Here is a 20,477-nt window from a genome sequence, read left to right on the forward strand (position 1 = left end):
ATATTATAAAAGTAAAGCGGGCGGAAAATAATTGTAGGGCGAGCCCACGGAACAAGAGGCTGGCTACACCCCTAAAAGGAGGTCTAATGTCTCTAATATATGGTCAGTAAATTAAATAACGTTATCTCTGATGTTTACTTAGAATGGCAATCTTGGCACTGGTACAATTAGGTTGCATTAAAATGGATTGAAAAAAAAATTGAGTAATTATCAATATGAGGAAAGATAATCTCAGTTTGTAACAAAGTAATTTATGATCTCGGAAAACCATCCAAGTTTAATTAACATATATATGGCTGCAAATTTTGCAAATCAAATTTTTAAAATTAAAATTCGGCCAACTTTTGTAAACGACGAACTGTTTCTTAGCTTATCAAAAGCTTAGAGTTTAAACGAAATTAAAACCTGATGGAAAAGCTCTTGCTTATGTACAAGAAAAAACTTTCATATTGTTTTCCATACAACTGATTGTAATACAGGAATAGAGCAGAGTGTTATTTTGGCGAAAACGAAAACCTCGTAATCGCCATCAACTACTGAAGGCATTCAAAACTGAAGCCTAGTTACATTTCGTTCTCTGGAAGCATTTAAATTTGTAAAGGTAAGAAAAAAAGACGATTTCACTGATCAGAATAAAATGAAATACTCTGTTTTTTATTTCTTCAGCAAAGTAAAGTTGTACATCTCAAGTTCCATTTAACAAAAAAATAAAAAGTAATAAAAAATAGCCAAAAATTGCCAAAAAAGGGAAACATTTAGACCTTCCAAGTTCCTGCGCCATTTTTTCATTCTTTTTGAGACGAAAAAAGATTTTTTCATGTAGGAGATTTTACATTCAAATTTTCCTTTACCTACGCGATGAAGTCGAGAGTGACGTCATCTCCAATCAGCAAAAAGGGGGCCCAGTATTTGATGTCGCGGAACTCATCTGATTCTCTGAGGCTTTTCATGGCCAGGTTCAGTGACTCGCTTGCACGTTTACCTTCTGCAAGGTGTTGATAAAAGCATTTCATAAACTCAAGAGTAGCCTCGTCATCAATCGCCCACAGGGACGCCACAACAGATCGAGCACCAGCCCCCATAAAAGCGCGCGCGATGCCAACCACACCTTCAGCTTTGATCTCGCCCCGACCACTGTGGCAGCAACTGAGCACAACAAGTTTGGCGCGAAGTTGAACATTCAACACATCTCTAATTGTTAAAATGTAATCCTCCTCCGTTGGCAAAGTAGATATTCGGTCTGGGTTAGGTGTAAGAGCAATTTGGCCAGTTTTTATACATCCGTGTGCCGCAAAGTGAACTAAGGAAACGGAACTGAGTCTTTGCAACACCTCACGTTTCGTGGCCCGTTTGCCAGTGACTGGCGTGATATTCAGAATTTTCCCGATCATTTCTACTTCTTCCTTAGCACACGGAAGCGGCTCGAGGACTTCCTTTCCCTTGCTGTTTGTAACCTCGGCTACCCACGGATCTCCTACAAGTAACGCACCACTGCTTTCGTGATAATCATCTGGGCAATCGGCAATGAGTCTAAGACTTGTAAATGATGGAGCGAGTCGGATTCTGAACGATTCACACAGGTATTTAGAATTACCATCCTTGAATGCAGCGTAAGGAGCGAGCCACAAGGGTCCATCGGGAATAATGACTAGCTCATCCCCTTGAACCAGGTCAGCCACCGGCTTCATAACGATATCATACAAAGTGCGCAAGCATTCGTTTTGTTCGATGGGAGCTTGAGGGTTGTCTTCTTTAGTTTTCTCGTCCACTTTTGAAAAGCTCTCCCTCAAAGCATCCAAAGATCGATTCTCGCATCTCACATCAGAACCAACACCAAGTTGCGTATAGACACCGAGCAAAAAGGACTCAAAGGACTGGCTAGCTCCACTATTCTCTGAAACAAAACCTTTGAGTTTACTTTGTCTTAACTGAACTTGTTTTTCTTCGGACACAACCCAAAGATTTACGCTAGCTCCGTCCACTGCCTGAAAGACAGTGTCTGATGGAACGTTCTTTAACACTGCTAAAATTTCATCGCCTCTCTTGTGCTGACTTGTTTCACCACAAAAACTGGATTCCATGAGGTCTTTGAGAGCTTGAGCTCGTCCTTTCTCAGCAGCAAATAAGGCTTCAACGATATTACCTTGTTCTACGAGAACTCTACTCAAACCTGTATACACACCTTGATACTGATTTCGAAAATTAACTTTCCATTCATCTTTAGATTTTAGAAGTACTCTCAAGGAATCGTATAAAGTTATGCTAGCTTGGTAATGTTCAACAGCTTTTGGTAATCGACCCATCATCTCCAAAACCCATCCTAATGAGAAGTAGGCCATTGCCTCCAAGGGTTTGTCTTCGCCCTCTTTGGCAATGTTGAGCATTAGCTTGTATGACTTGTTGGCTTTGATCAAGTCTCCCAAAGTCCCATACACATTGCCAAGACTGCCATAAGCTTTACCCTCCCCATGCCTGTCTCCTACTTCTTTAGTTATTTTAAGATGTAGGTTCTGGAACTCTATGGCTTTTTTTAAAATACCCAGACTGCAATAAGCATTGCCAAGATTGCCATAAGCGTTACCCTCCCCATGCTTGTCTCCTACTTCTTTTGCTATATTGAGATGTAGGTTGTGGTACTCTATGGCCTTTTTTAACTTACCCAGCTTGTAATAAGCATTGCCAAGATTGCAATATATGTTACCCTCCCTATGCTTGTCTCCTACTTCTTTAGCTATTTTAAGATTTAGGTTCTGAAACTCTATGGCTTTTTCTAAATCACCCAGACTGTCATAAGAATTGCCAAGATTGCCATAAGCACCACCCTCCCCATGCTTGTCTCCTACTTCTTTAGCTATTTTAAGATGTAGGTTGTGGTACTCTATGGCTTTTTTGAAATTACCCAGTTTGTTATAAGCATTGCCAAGATTGCAATAAACGTAACCCTCCCTATGCTTGTCTCCTTCTTCTTTAGCCATTTTAAGATGTAGGTTGTGGTACTCTATGGCTTTTTTGAAATCACCCAGTCCTTTATAAGCAATGCCAAGATTGCCATAAGCAACACCCTCCCCATGCTTGTCTCCTACTTCTTTAGCTATTTTAAGATGTAGGTTGTGGTACTCTATAGCTTTTTTGAAATCACCTAGTCCTTTATAAGCAATGCCAAGATTGCCATAAGTGCTACCCTCCCCATGCTTGTCTCCTACTTCTTTAATTATTTTAAGACTTAGGCTGTGGTACTCTACGGCTTTTTTGAAATCACCCAGTCCTTTATAAGCATTGCCAAGATTGCCATAAGCAACACCCTCCCTATGTTTGTCTCTTACTTCTTTAGCTATTTTAAGATGTAGGTTGTGGTACTCTATGGCTTTTTTGAAATCACCCAGCCCGTAGTAAGCATTGCCAAGATTGCCATAAGCCTTACCCTCCCCATGCTTATCTCCTCCTTCTTTAGCTATTTTAAGATCTAGGTTGTGGTACTCTATGGCTTTTTTAAAATTACCCAGATTGATATTAGCATTGCCAAGATTGCAATACATGTTACCCTCCCTATGCTTGGCTTCCCAGTTATAGAAGTCAATGACCTTCTTGACATCACCTGAACTTGGACCACCATAGTCATAGCTAATGTGATCTTTTTCCTCCACGGACTTATCTCCTACTTCTCTGAGAGACTGAAGTCTTAATGACAACAAAATCCTATTATTGTTGTCAATCTTTTTTATGTTAAGGTTTAAAAATGTAGAAAAAACAAAACAGATTACTTTTCTAATCACATTGATATTTAATAGTCCATTTTTACAGTTGCGCGCTTGGTTCCCAAACCTTGAAACAGGAGTGTCTCTTGCGAAATGGATTTTGGAATTCCTAGGAATAAGAGGTATGAATTTTCACGGTAAATTCGGACTGGGAATTCCTAGGAATTCCCAACCGTAACCGTAACTCTGGTTCTAAAAACCTAGGGATTCCCAGACATTCCCAAAAATTCCAAGTTAATAACCAAAAGGGCTTGGAATTCCTAGGAATTCCAACTCAGAGCGCCAATGACTTTTCCTGAAAGGCTGTAAATATAAAAACTTGCCAGAAATTCCTAGGAATTTTCAGGAATTTCTAGGAATTTTTCAGAATTACTGGGAATTTTAAGCAACAATTTGAGGCAACTAACATGAAATAAAACTGAAAAGTCAAAAATCCCAACGAAAATTTCAAGTATTCAATGAAATTTACTTTCATACATAACTCAGATTTGCGTGTAAAATATTTTCCGTTGTATATTAACATCAACATGTAGTAATATTAGGATGGAATTTTATTTCTTTTTCTTTTCTTGAAAACTTCAAAAGAATTATCCTCAATTACAAGCTATTCATATAAAATAGTCCTAATCAATCATTAAATCTGTTGTGACACACATTGTGAACAAAATTTGTTGATTCTTTTCCATAAAATACAATAACTTGAATTATATTTATTACAATAAGTAGTCAGAGAAAAATAGTCTTTAAATGAATCATTTAATTTTGGATGATGACACAAATGGTATTTAATCCTTTCGCTCCCAGAGTCAAGCTTTCACTTGATTTTATGTGATTGTAACTTCTTTGGATAAAGCTCTTGTGTGTGAACACTCAAATATAAGCTGTCAAGCAGCGCTTTCATGTTTTACTGTTTGTTTTTGTTGATTCTGCACATTGAAATTCAAAGATTTCTTCTCATTTCTGACTTAGCACTCTTGGGAGTGAAGAGGTTAATTACAGGTAAATAAAATTGATTTTTGAAGTAAAATCTTGTAGTAACTGTAACAATAAATTAGAATGAAATTATCCTAAACTGCAGACTTAGCTGCTGTTTTTCTTTTTTTCCTGGGCTCGCAGCTTAAAATCTGTCGAATGATTGTGTAAGCGTGAAACTCAGACTCTTATTGATTTTTCCAACTTTCAGATATACCACGCTCTGCAAATGCATCGAGCACTATACCGCAAGGATGGACTATAATCAATATATATATATATAATTATATATATATATGTATCAGGAGCTCAGACAAGGCCTTAGTTAGCCATAAGGAGAAGGGCATTCATTGGAATCCTAATTTAACAAAGTGCACTGGGATTGGGAAATCTCTATTATATTGAATGACTTCTATATTGGAGTTAGTATATCTCTTTCATAGATTTACTTAAAAAGGGCTGAATACACTACTTTGTTTTTATCAAGGAGGGCTTCTTTATGTAATCAGGTTTGTTTAATCACAGTTTGTATTATGATCTAGAATGTTCCCAAACGTGACCTAAGTTATCTTGAAACCTTACTGATCGATTTATTTCATTGTAAAGTGTAAGCTTAAGCGGCATATAAGTGACCGATTCGATTCTCAGAATTATTCGAGTTTCTATTCTTTGGTAAGATTTTGATCACGTAACGAATATCGCAATTTTTACTCACCACAAACCCCTCAAAATCGTAGCTTTATAAATGTCCACCCGACCTTTGTTTATACCATTCGATATGTCAACTGTTGTCCATTCTTTTAACTCCACGGCGCCAACGAGTTTTTCTTCACTTACAACACTCACGCTGTTCTCGGTTTCCCATTGAACTACAATAAAAGCCATCTTCAGAAATGTTATATTAAGCAAATCATTTGAGAACAGAAATAACTTGACGTACAAGCGATCAACCGTTGTAAAGTACATTCAAAGACGAGCGCCAAACGGAGTCTTCTTTGTTTCCGACACGGGCATGAAAACCCACTCGAGTTGTGTTCATGGAAAAGGTGAGAAATTACACAAGCCAATCACAATTTTGAATGCGATTACTAATCGTGTTTTACCCTCATTTTTATAAAAGAAGGACACCACATCAGGAAGTTGAACTGGTATTGAATTTGTTCGTCTATTTGTTCGTCTCAAAATAATCTGAACAAAAAGTCTGTGACACTGTGTTTGAGGCAACTGAGCTTGACTGTACCAAGGTTTTCTTACAAAGGCAACCAGTAACGCAGATTAGGGAAGTAACCTATATTTATATCTTTTAAAGTTCTTCAAGTGTAAATACAAATGTAATTATTGTTACACATGTGGAAGTTGTGTACCAAGGAACAGCTGATGAATGTTTGATGATTTTGGTACGTCTGTGAACATGAGACATTTTTCACGAAAACAACTTTTATGATCACGGAATCCAAGAGTCCTCTCAGGTTAGAAAGCAAATCTGTGATGTGAGTACATTAGATTAATTGGCAATTTGCATTTAAGTAATTGACTGCTGCTTCGTGAGAAAATCCATATTAATGTCAAGATTTACGAAAACTTAGTTTGAATATTAAGTTTCATGATCTTTAAGTTATAAACATAAACATGTATGTATATCTCTTGGTAAATTTTGTATAGCATACCTTTTATTGAGCCAAAGTTTTAAGCCTCTAAAATTACCCCTTTTTTTAAAACGTTCACATTCAAGGTATTGAGAATTCCTCGGAATTCATTTGAAATTCAGAGTATTTAAATTGCCTCAAATTCAATTTTCAGAAATTCCCAAGAATTCCACCATTCTTAAATTATGGGTAGTTTGTATAACTGAGAATTCCTAGGAATTCCTAGGGATTCCAAGTCCTTAAAAAACTGCAATTTTCCTTTCCCAGAAATTCCCAGTAATTCCAAGCTTTCCAAATCAGAGCTTATTTGCATAGTTGGGAATTTTTGAGAACTCCCAGAAGATTGGGAATTTAGTTCACAAGAGCGTGGCTAAGGGCTACCATGTTATGATACAACATTACTGTTTTTCAAATGCAAATTACTTTGTAATTATACCAACTAGATACTGATCTCTATCGCAACAAGGTCACCTTCAAGCTCACTCCAAATCAAAGGCTTGGCAACTAAGTACACAACTGCAAAATGGCTTATTAGGAGCGCTTGTGTTAAGGTAGAAGTCAGTTTAGTCAACATTCAGTCTGAAAGTCAGGTCTGAAGTAAATCTACGCATTACAAAAAGTTTTCCACTGTGCGCAACCTCAAATTTTAACGCGAAATATCTAGATATAATCCCTTGTTTCCAAAAACTGGGAAGCACTTGCTCGGTTTTTAAATTGATACATCTTTAACTTCAGACTAACATTTTACAGCAGTGTAGGAAACGACTATAAAACACAGATATGTGCCTTTCAAAGTTGTATTTGTCCATAGGAAAATGCAACGAAAGTTCCGAGTTTCTGAGTAGTGGAAAAAAGATTTAAAGACTCATTTCAGAGATATCATCTATCCATGTAGCATGTGTACACTGGGTGAATATTAGTCTTTTAACTAAACTAATGTACCAGTCGTGGCATGGATAGTATGAGTCATGGTCATGGCTAAAAGGAGCATATCACTATTAAGTCATGAGGTATTAACTTTTCCCACAGTTTTTAATCACACACACTTAAAGTATGAGATGACAAGTTACCATCGTAATTAATACCCTTCTCTACATTTTCTCCCTTGAAACGTCAAATTATGGAGTATTTCCATTATAACCATGGTTAAAAATTAAAGATTCCTTGAAAGGATACAGCTAGTCCCTTATCACACCAAGTGATTGCTTCTTTAAATCTCTTCAGTTCAACACAGGCAATGGCTCCTGTAGGCAACAACACGAAGAAGCAAATAATTACTATAGCTCAGTTCCAAGAAAAGGACAAGAAACCATTGAAAGCTAAATCATTAAAGACCAGAAAACACAAAACACAAAACAAAAGAACCAAAGAAAAAAGGATGAACAGGCCCTATTAGGTTTCAGTTCGATTAGCTGTTGATAATTGAAACTTCTAAGAACATTTAAATTGCAATTGACAATTCCCACACAAAATCACCAAGAGATAGAGATAAAATATAAGACATGCAATGTGAATCAGAAAAATAAACACATTTTTTAAAATATAATTTTTTAATTATAGTACATTTTGCAGTTTTAAAACCTTTTTAGAACTAAGTTAAATTTCAACCTCAATCAAAATACAAAATAAACAATTTGATTTGATATGAATTAAGTTTCCCTTTAGTTTGGGTTAACTTATTTGATTTAATCAAAGACAAAGAGTTAATAAATGATTTCTAGGAAGTGACTCGAACTAAGGCTTGAAGTTCACCATGAATAAGATTTACACATGCTGTCTCTAGTTACATGTATTATAGCACTTGAAGTTGAGTTATACTTGACGAATGAAAGATTAGTTTTCTCACAGTTTTGAATTAAATCAAGTCCTTCCTTCTTTTCGGCCTTATAGGGGACTAAACATATCTGACACCACTACTTAACTCAATGAGCAAAAGGAAACTAAAATACTCATGCTGAAATTTTGCCTTAATTTGTATTCAGCATTGAGTTCTTCATCTAACGGAAAGTAATATTCTCATAAATAATGGAAAGTCATGGCACAGCAGTCAACAGCTGGATTCAAATGAACATTGGGATGGGCTTGACCTCTTAATGAAAGTCAATTGAGACAAGATTTAACTTCTTTTAACCTCATTTAACCTCATTTAACCTTAGAGTGTTAAGTTCTTCATTATTATTATTATTATTATTATTAGTAGTGGCAGTAGTAGTAGTAGTAGTAGTAGTAGTAGTAGTAGTAGTAGTAGTAGTAGTAGTAGTAGTAATAGTAGTAGTATAGCGCAGCTAACATATCTAACCTCTTATAATTGCCTTGAGGGAATTTGGCATCAACTGAATGGCTGCTTCTACATCCCTCAGTGAATTCTGGTGATTTCCTGTTTTTGAAATAAATATCTCTGATCAGCTGTACATATAGCAAATCCACCACCTTTACATCAATTTTCGGTAAACCTTGTGATGGTCATTGATATCTGGGGTAAGAGGTATGTTACTTCCATGTATGTTTGAGAGGCCAAGATAAGGTATATATTTTTCCGGAGAATTTCGTTTTGGGCATACATTTAAAATCATCACCTTTTTCAGAAAATTACTGATGACAGCCTTTAGCTTCAAAAGTAAAAAAAAGTACAAAAAAACTCTCATCGTCTTACCAAGTTTAAGATGTGCAATAGCCCTGTTGTTGTACAGTTTGGCCTTCAGTTCTTTGTCATTGCAGTTCACTTTAATTCCTTTGGTGTAAAAATGAATAGCACTGATGAAAAAACCTTTCTTGAAGGCCTCATTGCCCAGATTTCTGTGAACATCAGCCATGGCTACAAAGAAAAAAATAGAAAATAATTTCTGTCAAAGTCTGTGGGTAGTTAATTAATGTATAAGCAGAGCTGCCAAGATCTGAAGATTTAAAATCTGCAGATCTTCTCTTTTGTGCTGGCGGCCACTTTTGCACCTGCCTGACTTGACCCATTTCCTGAAAACCTTAGATGACATCAGCAGCCCCCCCTCCCTCCTCACAGGACAAACCTCAATCAATCAGACTTAGTTGTTGTTTATAAGAAAGTGTAATCCCTTCTTTGAAACAATCTAGGTGCAATCAAGAAAACTGAGATAAAAGCCCCAAGATAACCATAATAACATTGAATATAGGAAATCTGGAGTTCAAATGTTATGTTGCTGTGAGGAACTGATCCAAATCCTCTTTTATCTTGAAGGTTTGATGACCCATAGGGGAGGCCCAGAGTATCGTTCTTTTTCTGTGAGACTCCCTGATAATCGGGGAGAGTTGGCATAATTATAAGTCTACTGCTTTAATTACATTTAGATAGTTACTGAGTTAATAAAATCCAAATGTTGCAATTATAAACACCAGAAGCAATATTACCTATTGAGAAATAGTTATTATATAAATGATAAGATTGATGATAAAGAAGATGAGATTATAAGTTATGATGATGCTAATGATGTGAGTGACAACAGTGGTAGTAATTATGATGGAAATTAAGCGTCATTCAATTTGAAGCAAACCCCTGGGCATTTAAACTTTTGGAGATCAGTCTCTGAAAATTCCCATCTCCTTGGGCAAAATTTGTGTTCATTGATGCCCACCAGTCAGGTCTAATGCCAGTCAGGCAAGGTTGAATCTCCCCCCTCCCCTCCCCTCCCCTCCCCCCTCCCCTTTGGATTGGACGATGATCAAAAGCCTTTGGGTTGCTCGAGGAGAAGGAAGGGGATGTTGAAGCTTTCAAATTGACCGCTGCATTAAAATGGGAAGAAGATGATGATGATGGTTCTTTATAATGATGCAAACTTATAAAATGGATGTTGTATGATGATCAAATAAAGTCTTTACTTATTATTAATAACTTTGTGTAATTACTTTGAACTTTAAGAAAAGATATAACAAAAGGTTTCTGTGTCATAGATCCCTCTCAGTGAACAGAATGGTGTAATCATTGAAGAGAGTCATGACTGGTTAAATATCCTTTAAAGCGGTCATACAGAGTATATATCCTTCTCTACATCTTCTTACATTCTTGAAACTGGTGGAATAGAAATTTTTCTAACAATAACTGCGGCCTAAGTTAAACATAGCTCACCTCGTAAAGTGTCCTCATCAAAATCTGTTGCATTTTCTTCGTCAGGTAAGTCTTCATATTCACATGGCACTTTAACTGGACCGCTTCCTGTAGCCATAGCAACTGCAAGAAGATTCTTCCTACAAAGTTTCTGTTTTACGTTTTCCTGACCTGAAAAAAAGATGGTTGCAAATGGTGATAAACATCATCTCAACATAATATAATATAATCCTTAAATGCTTAAATGTCCTCATGCCCAGAAATTATCAATAAACATAGAGTAACAAAGAAACTGTTGTGGAATTCAAAATAGCCTGAGGTACATGTACCGCGGAAATCATTTTTGCAAAAGTCAATTCTGAGGGCTTTATTAGGGAATATTGGCCCAAGGTTGTGGCAGTATAAGAATGACATAGTGCCAATAGTAGCTCAAGAAAGCAAGGTAATATTCATACACTTATGTCTCTTGGACTAAACTAGATGACTTTGGATTCCAAGTAAAAAAATACATATTTTATGATTCCCTGTATGGTGTGATGATGGTCTATATGGCAAAATCCTCATCAAGTTGGAACCGATGAGAAGTCTCCAATTTACCTATATGTTAGACTACCTTGCCATGTAATAACATAAATTAACACCAGACACATACTTGGGTGCTTGCAGCCACATGCAGAACTAAACCAGTTTTGATTAAAAAAAAAATTAACTGAAAACAAACTCGACCGACATATCGGTCGACAGCCGGTCGACAGTCGGTTGACAGTCGGTCGCCAGTGGGTCGACTTTCGGTCGATAGTAGGTCGATAGTCGGTCGATAGAGCGACCAACTATAGACGGAGTGTCGGTCAACTGTCGGTGATAGAGCGGTCAACTGTCGGTGGTATATCGGTCAACTGTGAGTCCAATATTAATCATGTGTTGAGTATCGATCAAGCGTGTTAATTTAGCAGTCCAATGGCTTTCTTTTTAAGCGACGGCGTCATCAATAAATGCTATCATGCGATGGGGGGAAATTTTTCGGTGTGAGGCTAGACTGTGAGCAGTCTCTCTTTTGCTCGAAAATCCGTAGGGAAGAACGCAAAACAAGTTAGCATGCGAGTGTTACTGCAAGCGTGGCATGCGCGTGGCGAAGCCGCGAGCGCAAAAGGAGAAGAGGTACGGAAAAGGTACAATTATAGTAATTGTAGACTTACATAGCTTACTACTTAAGTCTCCCGGCTCTTCCCGTACTACCGAGCCACAAGGTAAGACACAAAAGAGGCTTGACAAGAGATCTTTTAAGATCTTTTAAGATCTTTTTAAGCCACGAAAGTGAAAGTCTTAAAAGACTTCCACTTTCTTGGCTAATTTTTTTTTCCGGTTAACATTTTTTACGGCCAACGAATAAAATTTTCTAATTTTATTGCTTTTTGGCCAGTTTTACGGCTAACGGTTAATCCCATTTAGAGCCTCCTGGAGGTTAGGCACGAGAAGACGGTTGACACTTCAGACCATAGTTAATAGAGGGGAATGGTTATGAAACCCGACAAAGTTCTTTGTTGTATTTTTTTGTTCGGGCTTTCGGTCTTGACGGTGCACAAAACATAATTGTTTACTACTGACTGAGAAACCAATCAATAGTAACGTTTCGGTTACGTAACTCATGCATAGTTTATGAGCGAGAACAAAAGATTGTACACGGTCATGGACCTTCTTACATAAATCTTGAAATCTTTGTTTGCTCCTTTGATGTTTGCCGGCCTTTATAACCATTCCCCTCTATTAACTATGTTCAGACTACCTGAAAATTTGAACTAAAGCCAAGTATACTAAAGCTGCGGTGGGTAACACTCTCCCATCACCTCATACTTTATTATATAGGTTATTTACTCAACACACGACTTTGATATTCAGCTAAATGAAACCATCGGGTTTTAAAGGTTGTACTAGATTTCAGTGTTAGCGCGCAAAATTACAAAACGGTTATGTAGTTCTTAGCAACAGGTCGATTGGCAGCATTTCATCAGGGTATTCGGGCAAATGCCGACTTGCTTCCCACCTCCAGATAGCGAGAGATGCAAAAGAGTGGTCGAGGCAGAACGGCAAAGATTGGGAAAGGTCTCCGCTAAATCTATTGAGCTGCGCTGTAGGGCGGTTCTAAACGAATACAGAGTTCAGTCAAATAGATTAAAAGAAGAAAAGAAGCTCCTTCCCTTTTACCTGAAGGAGGGCTTTTACGCCCAAAAGTAAGTTCTCATAGAAATTCATACGATTCGCGAGTAGGTTATTTACTGAAGGCGCGACTTTGATTGGCTCTAATTCATAGAGGAACTAGCACGCTGAGATGAAAATTAACGAAGAAATGACGATTCTTTTACCCTTATATTACGTGTTCTGTAATGAGCATTTCAATATTTATCTGAGGGAAAATGCGGTAAGGCGCCAGCTTTGTGTGTTCCGGGCGTTTCTGTAGTTTCTTGTTTTAGTTCACGTTCTTTAAGTCAGTTAGGTTTTAACGGCGTTGGGCACTGCAGGTTCCTTTTTTTTTAGATAGTTAAAAATACTCAAGTATATCTCAGCTACGGCCAAGTCTGCTTTTGGAATTATTTTTTGGATAGCTTAGCATTGGACTGATATGTTTTCTGTCTTGATTTGTGATGATCCACCCCGTCCTAAGTACACCAAATATCTGGACAATCTTTTTTTAAGCTGAAAAACGGATTTCTAGTGTTTCTTTTAGTGTTACCATGATGAACCACAATTTCAAAAACGTTAAAAGTTAATACGAACTTGAAACTGTGATTAGCGAATGACTATTGTGCCGTCTTTGACAAGTGGTTAGTATACGTTACTTAGATGGTGACTTATACGATATATATATAGCTCGCTTCGTTTTCAACCGTTTTAGACTGCTCTGAAAATATAATGTATTCTTAAAAAGTAATACGCGTTGGTTATGTCAACTTCAAGAAATCGTGTCATAAACTGTATTTAAATATTAAATACAATAACGAAGATTTTGTACCAACCGCTATGAAGTATAATTAGCTGAATTAAGGGCCTGTGTATATAGGCCTGTGTATATAATACAGGTGGAAGGATCACTCCTTGCCGTTCCTGAAGTATATACAGAAACGCCTAATTAGAAATAAGAGTGAAAACTCAGGTCGATATATCGGTCGAGAGTACCTACAGTAAACATGATCTGGAAACTGAAAGCGTTTCGATCATCAATGCTTGCAATAAATCAAATCGATAATTTGGATATTCCTTTTAACTCTCACGAATTACTTATTTTGTCTAAGGTAATTTCCAGGTATTGCCCGCGAATTTTTGTGAATTCGACAGCTGTAACTTGCTGTAACAAGCTAAGCCTAATTAGCGTATAAGTAACACGAAGCGGAGAAGCAATTATAATTAATACACGTTAGAATCAATAAAAGTAAGTAAACCTCATCAGTTAACTGTAGGAACGTCTTTCATTGCCGGAAATCAGAGAAAATTAGGACAGATTAAGAACATTTAAAGGAGAAAATGTTAACTGAGAAACTCGAAATAAAAGTATTTACCTTAAATTATGTTCAAAAATCTGATACAAGCATGTGTTCTTACCTCTCTCGCGGAAATGGAAGCCACGTTTGACTGTTTTACGACTTGCTTCCTCAATTCGATATGGAAATGTTTCAAAGATAGTCACTAAGACCGAGAGAGTACCGAGACAGACTCGAAAGCTCTGCTATATAACGAAGAATCTCAATAGCGTGTTTTGAAAAATGAAAGGGTGAGTTCTGTGGCCCACAACTCTGAGCAAGCTTGAAGCCGGAAGTGCTTTAGCTGAAATTGAAAGAGGAGTCTGTTTAGCTGGCCATTGGCGTTAATCAGTTTTTCAATTTGCAAACTAAGACTGTAGTTTTTCCAAATTATTGCTTAAGGTTAAAAAAGCTGTTTCTTTCATGCATCGCACTGTGAATGTAATGAATGTTATTACTTTATTACATGGAAATTAATGAGGAAACATGAATTTCTAACCGACACTTAACACTAAAAATAATTGATCTACATCATGAAGAACTCTCGGAAAGCTTTAGAGATCATTTATTTGCAATAGTTACAAAACAAAATTATGACGAGAACAAACTGCTAAAAACTGACTACACAACGTTTTTATACACATAAGAATTAAAATATTTCTCGTGCGCTTCTCGCGTTCTTCTAAGGTCCACTTCATTGTTACATCTCACTTTTACATATTCTCATTAGCAATCTTTACATAGCACATGAGGGGTAAGTCTTTCTAAGAGACAAGTTCCTCTCGGAATATATTCATAGAAATTTTGCTGCAGCGTGAACATAAACTGTTATTTATCTTATTCTCATTTTGTGATTGCATATCCTTTAGAGGACTTAAGGGTCTGGAGGGTTTGTGGCACCGCACTGGTTAAGGGGATACGTTTCCAGTTTTTTATTTCCTAAAATGATTTTTTGAATTTTTTTTTATCTGGCGGTGACATACCTGAGTATTTTAATGAATTGTGCCGTATTTTGTCTCGCTCTACGGCCTCTTCAAAATCAATGAAAAAGTCTTATAACCTATTTATAATCCAACTGCTTTTTTTCAATCCCTAATTGCTCATAAGGCGGGAAAAGCAAAGCGAATAAAGAAGCGCAGCGTGCGCAGCCAATCACCTGTGCATATTTTTTTACAATACAAAATAGCCAACTGTAAAAAGTGTGGTATATATATTCGTGTCGTTTGAAACTACTTTGTGCTGTTGGATTATAAAACCAAATTATCTTGTTGTGCCCCTCACCGACGCAGCACCACGGTTTCCTTAGCAGCAAAATCCATTTATTGATACGTTGTTAATGCATTGTAATAATGCATTGTTGGTGTGAGGCCAGAAACAACCAAAATAAACCTAAAAGGCTGCATTTGGATAAATTATAATGTTTCAGTAAGTGCGTGCGAGTCTTTATTAATTTTTTTTTAATCGCGCGGATAAAGTTAGAATTTTTGCCTTAAACTGACACTTACTTCGTAAGGAAAGTTGTATTTCAGTTTCTTGTGTTTGGTTTTATTAGTCATACACCGGTGATTAGGACACAAAACAAGGCACATTTATTCGTTGCTTTGTTATGCATCCAAGAATAGCTAATTCAGAACTATTCTTTTCCTTCTTACTGAGAAACCAGAGTGTGTTGGATTGAAATCCAATGCAACATTTAAGTAAGACGTCATTAAGAACTAACAAACTCAGAAATTTCGGAAGATTTCATGCTTCGAGGCTGTTTCATTTAAAATTTTTAAAATAACCATAGTTTCATGATCACTCATCTATTTAATGCTTTGATCTCACCCTAGCTATTTTTATTCATCCTTGAATAACAGGGGAGGTTTTATTTCAGTTTCTAACGTTTGGTTTCCTTGGTCATGCGATCAGATTACTAATCAAGACTTGCGCGCATTTGTTTGTTTTTTTTTCCACGTGTAATCTGCTAAAAAAATAATTTTATAGCCTTCTTTTCGCTTTAACGTAGATGTTAAGGATATCGAACAAAAGAACAGTTTTTTTATTAGATCAATTATCAATTATCAATTACTTTGTGTGCCTAGTTACGATCGTAGTTACAATGTTTATCTTTTTCCTATTGGTTTGTAATCGGATCTTTTAGCGTCACCACGCGCATATAAAAGCTAAGTTAGCGTCCCTTTAAGCCAGAGTTTCGCTAGATTTCACCTTGAATAGCAGTACCTTCGTTCTTTCGTTCTAAATCTTTGGCACAAGCGGGACCGATATGTAAGTAATTTTGTTATTTTTATTTCAATGTGTTTAAGTTTAGTTTTTCACCTTGGGCGATAACGCACATTTGTACTGTGTTGTACAATAGTACAATTAATTATCTTGAAATTAAAAGAGTAATTTGAAAGAACTAGACGCTCAGACAGCAACGCCCACATTTTAGTCTTTGGGCTGTTAATCAGCCGCAAATGTTCATCGTGTAGCCGATCTTTGAATCTCGAGTAGTTTTAATTTAGCCTTTTATGATTTGTTTATGTTAATTTACGTTAATTGTTGTTATTTTAATCGCATTATCGATATAGGCACGTAAAGCGTTTCTTTCATGCCTTTCGCACCAATTCAAGTAGATTAATGTATTCGTTATAATATTCTTGTAATTTCAGTTTACGATCGTGATCGTCTTTGTGATCGTCTTCTTCTTTGTCTTCGTGATCTGAATAAACACCGTTAACCGTCATCTTGGTTTTACTACGACCTGTAAAATAGTCCCGACATCAGCGACACTTAGCAAACACGCCTTAGCGACACCCCTCGAAGTTTCGTCTTTCGTCGCAAGCGTCACAGTAGAAAATGAAACAGTTCGCATGCAAATTTCTAGACTTTCCTGTTTGAAGGTTTAAAATCCAAATAATCTAACAAAGAGTTGAAGATTTGCTTTTAAACAATTTGACTTCGGCTTTGATATGTCTGTAAAATGAATACGTCTACGCCACCATGGCGCTTTGACGTGAAACACCCTACAGCAATTCTCCTTTCAAGCTACTTTACATTTTCTCATATATCATTTTGGAGAATTTGGTTTTTGATCAAAATAACAACCTAAAGCTGATAGGCAAATTTACCTAAGCATGTTTGGTTGAGTTTTTGTCTGAATAACTGCAAACAGTGCAACTGTCCATATACTTCTTTTCATTTCTAATTACGGCGAAAATATGTATATTTTTTATTGCTTTATGATATAAGTGGGTGAAATATTGAATGTATAGATCGTTGTTAATCAGTTCAGGTTAGGTTAGGAGCAACTCATTGTTTCCTCGCTAGAGCTTTGATTCACTCCTGCAAAGACTATCAGGCCACATTCATCTGGCAACTTCAAGAGTAATAAACGATGATTCACACCTGAGAGTCTCCTGATTGAAACGAATATTCATGGCGCCTCCCAGAGTTAAGCGCTCTTCAATTTGCTTCAGCAAAGTAAATAAGTGGATTGAGGATGCGCAAAACCTTTGAATCGACCTCACCTTTTATTATTTTAAACACTGAATAGGCTACATTTGAACATGTACGTAACAAAGAGAGCAAGCAATTAAAAATTAAAGTACTGAGTCTCAGTAATAAAAATTAGATGGAATTGGATTATCAGGACTTAAACCCGTTTGTATGTTTAAGGGAAACATAACAATTAGCACTGAACTATTTCGCTTGAGATACGAAAACACGAATATCATGCCATGTGCTTTCCTAACCGGATCGATGGGGAACAGGCTATTTACAAATCGTTAAAGCCATTTTCTCTGTCGTTCGCATGGGGAGAAAGAAATAGAGTTACCAATAGTGCATTTCGATTAAGTGCCATGAAACAAAAGCCAAAGTTATTATATCGGCCAATCAGAGGAAAGAGAGAGAGAAATTATTTGAAAAAACAGATACGACTTCAAAGTAAAAACAAGTAAATGCATAAATCGCGCGAACACGCGAGGATACAAGAAGGGCGGGGAGAGGTTAGATGAAAAAGTTGCAGCAGAGGGATGTATAGTGCTATTGAGGGGAGGGGAGAGGAAGAAGGGGGGAGCTCTCCCGCTTTATAACTGCAACTGTAACGAGAGGATCAAGGAGAGAAACACTAGCGCCTAACCACTGTGGACTGGGAGTCAAGCGAAAGGAAAACTGAGATTTTACTAGAGATGACTGTTAAGGTTTTTATTTGCTATATCCTCCTAGAATTAGATTTAAAAGATTCTAAGGCTCTGGCTCGTCCAAAAAAACCATCCGGACTAGTGGACAACAACTTCTCTCGAAGGCTTAAACTCAATTCTGGTACATAAACGCTATGCGTGTGTCAATAAACACGCCCTCTGATAAGATAAACAGTATTCGGTTCCATGCCGGGTTCTAATTAAAAAATAGCATAAATGTTCGCAATGTTGAGTTCTTAAGGTTTGCAAGGTTCAATTCTTGAGGTTTGCAAGGTTCAGTTGTAAGATTCGTGCTCTGTTTTTTCACAATGACTTTAAGAGGACACCATCTTAATGTGGACAAATTAGGCATGATAACAATTACTCCTGGGGGGGGGGAGGGTAAGGAGGTACATGAGTTGAAAGAGGCCTGGCGTTGCGCGAGGATTGAGACGAATGAAAACTGAAACAGACAAGGAGACAGTCGATGTGCTACGTGCACTGGATGATGGAAAGTGTGTGATGTTGGTACTGTTGAACCTTTCGGCAGCGTTCGCCACAGTGGATCATGGCATCCTGCTATCGCGTCGCTCCCAGTGCATTGGCATTCAGGGCTCTGCCTACACTTGGTTTGAGTCTTACCTGTCCAGTCGTTCACAGTTCGTCCAAATCAGAGATACTAGTTCTTCGGTTCGTCAACTGACCTGCGGTCTTCCCCAGGGGTCTGTGTTGGGCCCAATCCTATATTTGGTCTATGCCTCTCCTCTCGGAGCTATCCTGCGTCACCATGGTGTCGGGTTTCATATGTACGCGGACGACACTCAACTGTACCTTAGCATGAAGACCACGAAAATGGAGGATGTTGTGTCTGCGCACACTAGGGTTGAAGTTTGTTTGCGTGAGCTGAACCAATGGGTGCTTTTAAATAATATCCGGTGAAACAACGATAAGACTGAACTCCTGGTTCTGCATGCTAAACATCGCCCTAAGCCACCATTAGATTCGATTAATGTGGGTGATGCTACTGTCGAGCCAAAATCTAGCGCACGGAACATTGGTGCCATCTTCGAAGATACCATGAGTTTCGAGGAACACGTCAATGATCTATACAAGACTGCTTTTTATCACATCAGAAACATTAGTCCATGCCTTGGTATTGACTCAACCAAAACACTAGTGCATGTATTAGTAATGTCTCGCTTAGATCATTGTAATTCGCTTCTTTATGGCCTACCTGGTTATCTTATTTAGAGACTACAATATGTTATGAACGCAGCGGCAAAAGGGATCACTTGCAAGCAAAAGCTTGATCATATCACACCACTACTTATTGAACTACACTGGCTCCCCGTCCGTCAGCGTATCATTTTTAAGATTTTACTGTACACCTTGAAGGCACTCCATGGTCCGGCTCCAACGTACTTGACTGAGCTCATCAGTCCTTATGTTCCTAGGCGAGCTCTCAGGTCTGCTGACCAACTTCTACTGGAGCAACCAACACACAAACTCAAATTGACTGGCCTGAGGGCTTTCTCAGTGTGTGCGCCTTACCTCTGGAACTCGGTTCTATTTGAGATTAAAAGCAGCGCATCTGTCTCTATTTTTAAAGCTAAGCTTCGGACCTATCTTTTTCGACAAGCATATTTTTAGACTTTACATTTTTATTTAATTATAGTTTATGATAATTTGATACTGTAAAGCGCATTTGGGCGTTAGGAAAATGCGCTATAGAAATAAAAAAAAAAAAAAAAGATACGATGAGGAAAAGGGAAGGAGAAAAAGCGATGCGCATATGTGAAACAGTGTAGAAACAGTGTAAAAACTTATGCAAGGAAAAAGGTAAAAAAGCCGCACACATGTAACAGTATGAACACGTCCGTCGGCGTTCAAAACCGTGTAATAATATGGATAATCAGTGGAAGAGACACATGACAATCGAAGAGACGACACGCCTTTGTTTAGTGGGTGGGGTCTTGAAACATGGAGAGTTAGTACACAGTCAGCCGCAAAGATCATCAGCTTGGCGCGCGCGGCTCAAAACAAGTACTGCAGTCCCCAAAGGATCTGTTCCCTCTTCATCTTACTTGCATCCTTAAGAGAGACAATAAAAATCAACGCAGTTTTTGTATTTTATACCCTGTTTATTTCTCTTACGCAAAGAACAAAAAAAAAATAAGTACAATGAAAACTGCTCTAAATTGTGCAAGGCTTTAAGTGAAGTACGCGCTACGAGGAGACACTAAAAGGAACCCATCTACTCCCAAAACTTATTATAATTTAAATTCTCCTCACAAAAGTAATACACTATAAGTAGGTCTAATGTCTCTAACTTATGGTCAGTAGCTCATCAT

At 37.5% G+C, this 20,477-nt stretch overlaps 1 protein-coding gene across 1 annotated transcript; it reads right to left on the bottom strand.

Moving 5' to 3' along the window:
- Nucleotides 1-851: 851 nt before the first annotated feature.
- LOC136277641 (tetratricopeptide repeat protein 28-like) lies at nucleotides 852-16,689 on the bottom strand. The gene is made up of 7 exons (XM_066160019.1): nucleotides 16,620-16,689; nucleotides 14,043-14,126; nucleotides 10,470-10,619; nucleotides 9,027-9,188; nucleotides 8,673-8,750; nucleotides 5,443-5,596; nucleotides 852-3,696 (listed from the first exon to the last, which is right to left on the bottom strand). Exons 1-7 carry the CDS (start codon nucleotides 16,687-16,689, stop codon nucleotides 852-854), a joined length of 3,543 nt encoding a protein of 1,180 aa, XP_066016116.1.
- Nucleotides 16,690-20,477: the final 3,788 nt, after the last annotated feature.

The sequence above is a fragment of the Pocillopora verrucosa genome, chromosome 13, assembly GCF_036669915.1.
Source record: "Pocillopora verrucosa isolate sample1 chromosome 13, ASM3666991v2, whole genome shotgun sequence".
In the NCBI taxonomy this organism is placed as follows: Eukaryota; Metazoa; Cnidaria; class Anthozoa; order Scleractinia; family Pocilloporidae; genus Pocillopora; species Pocillopora verrucosa.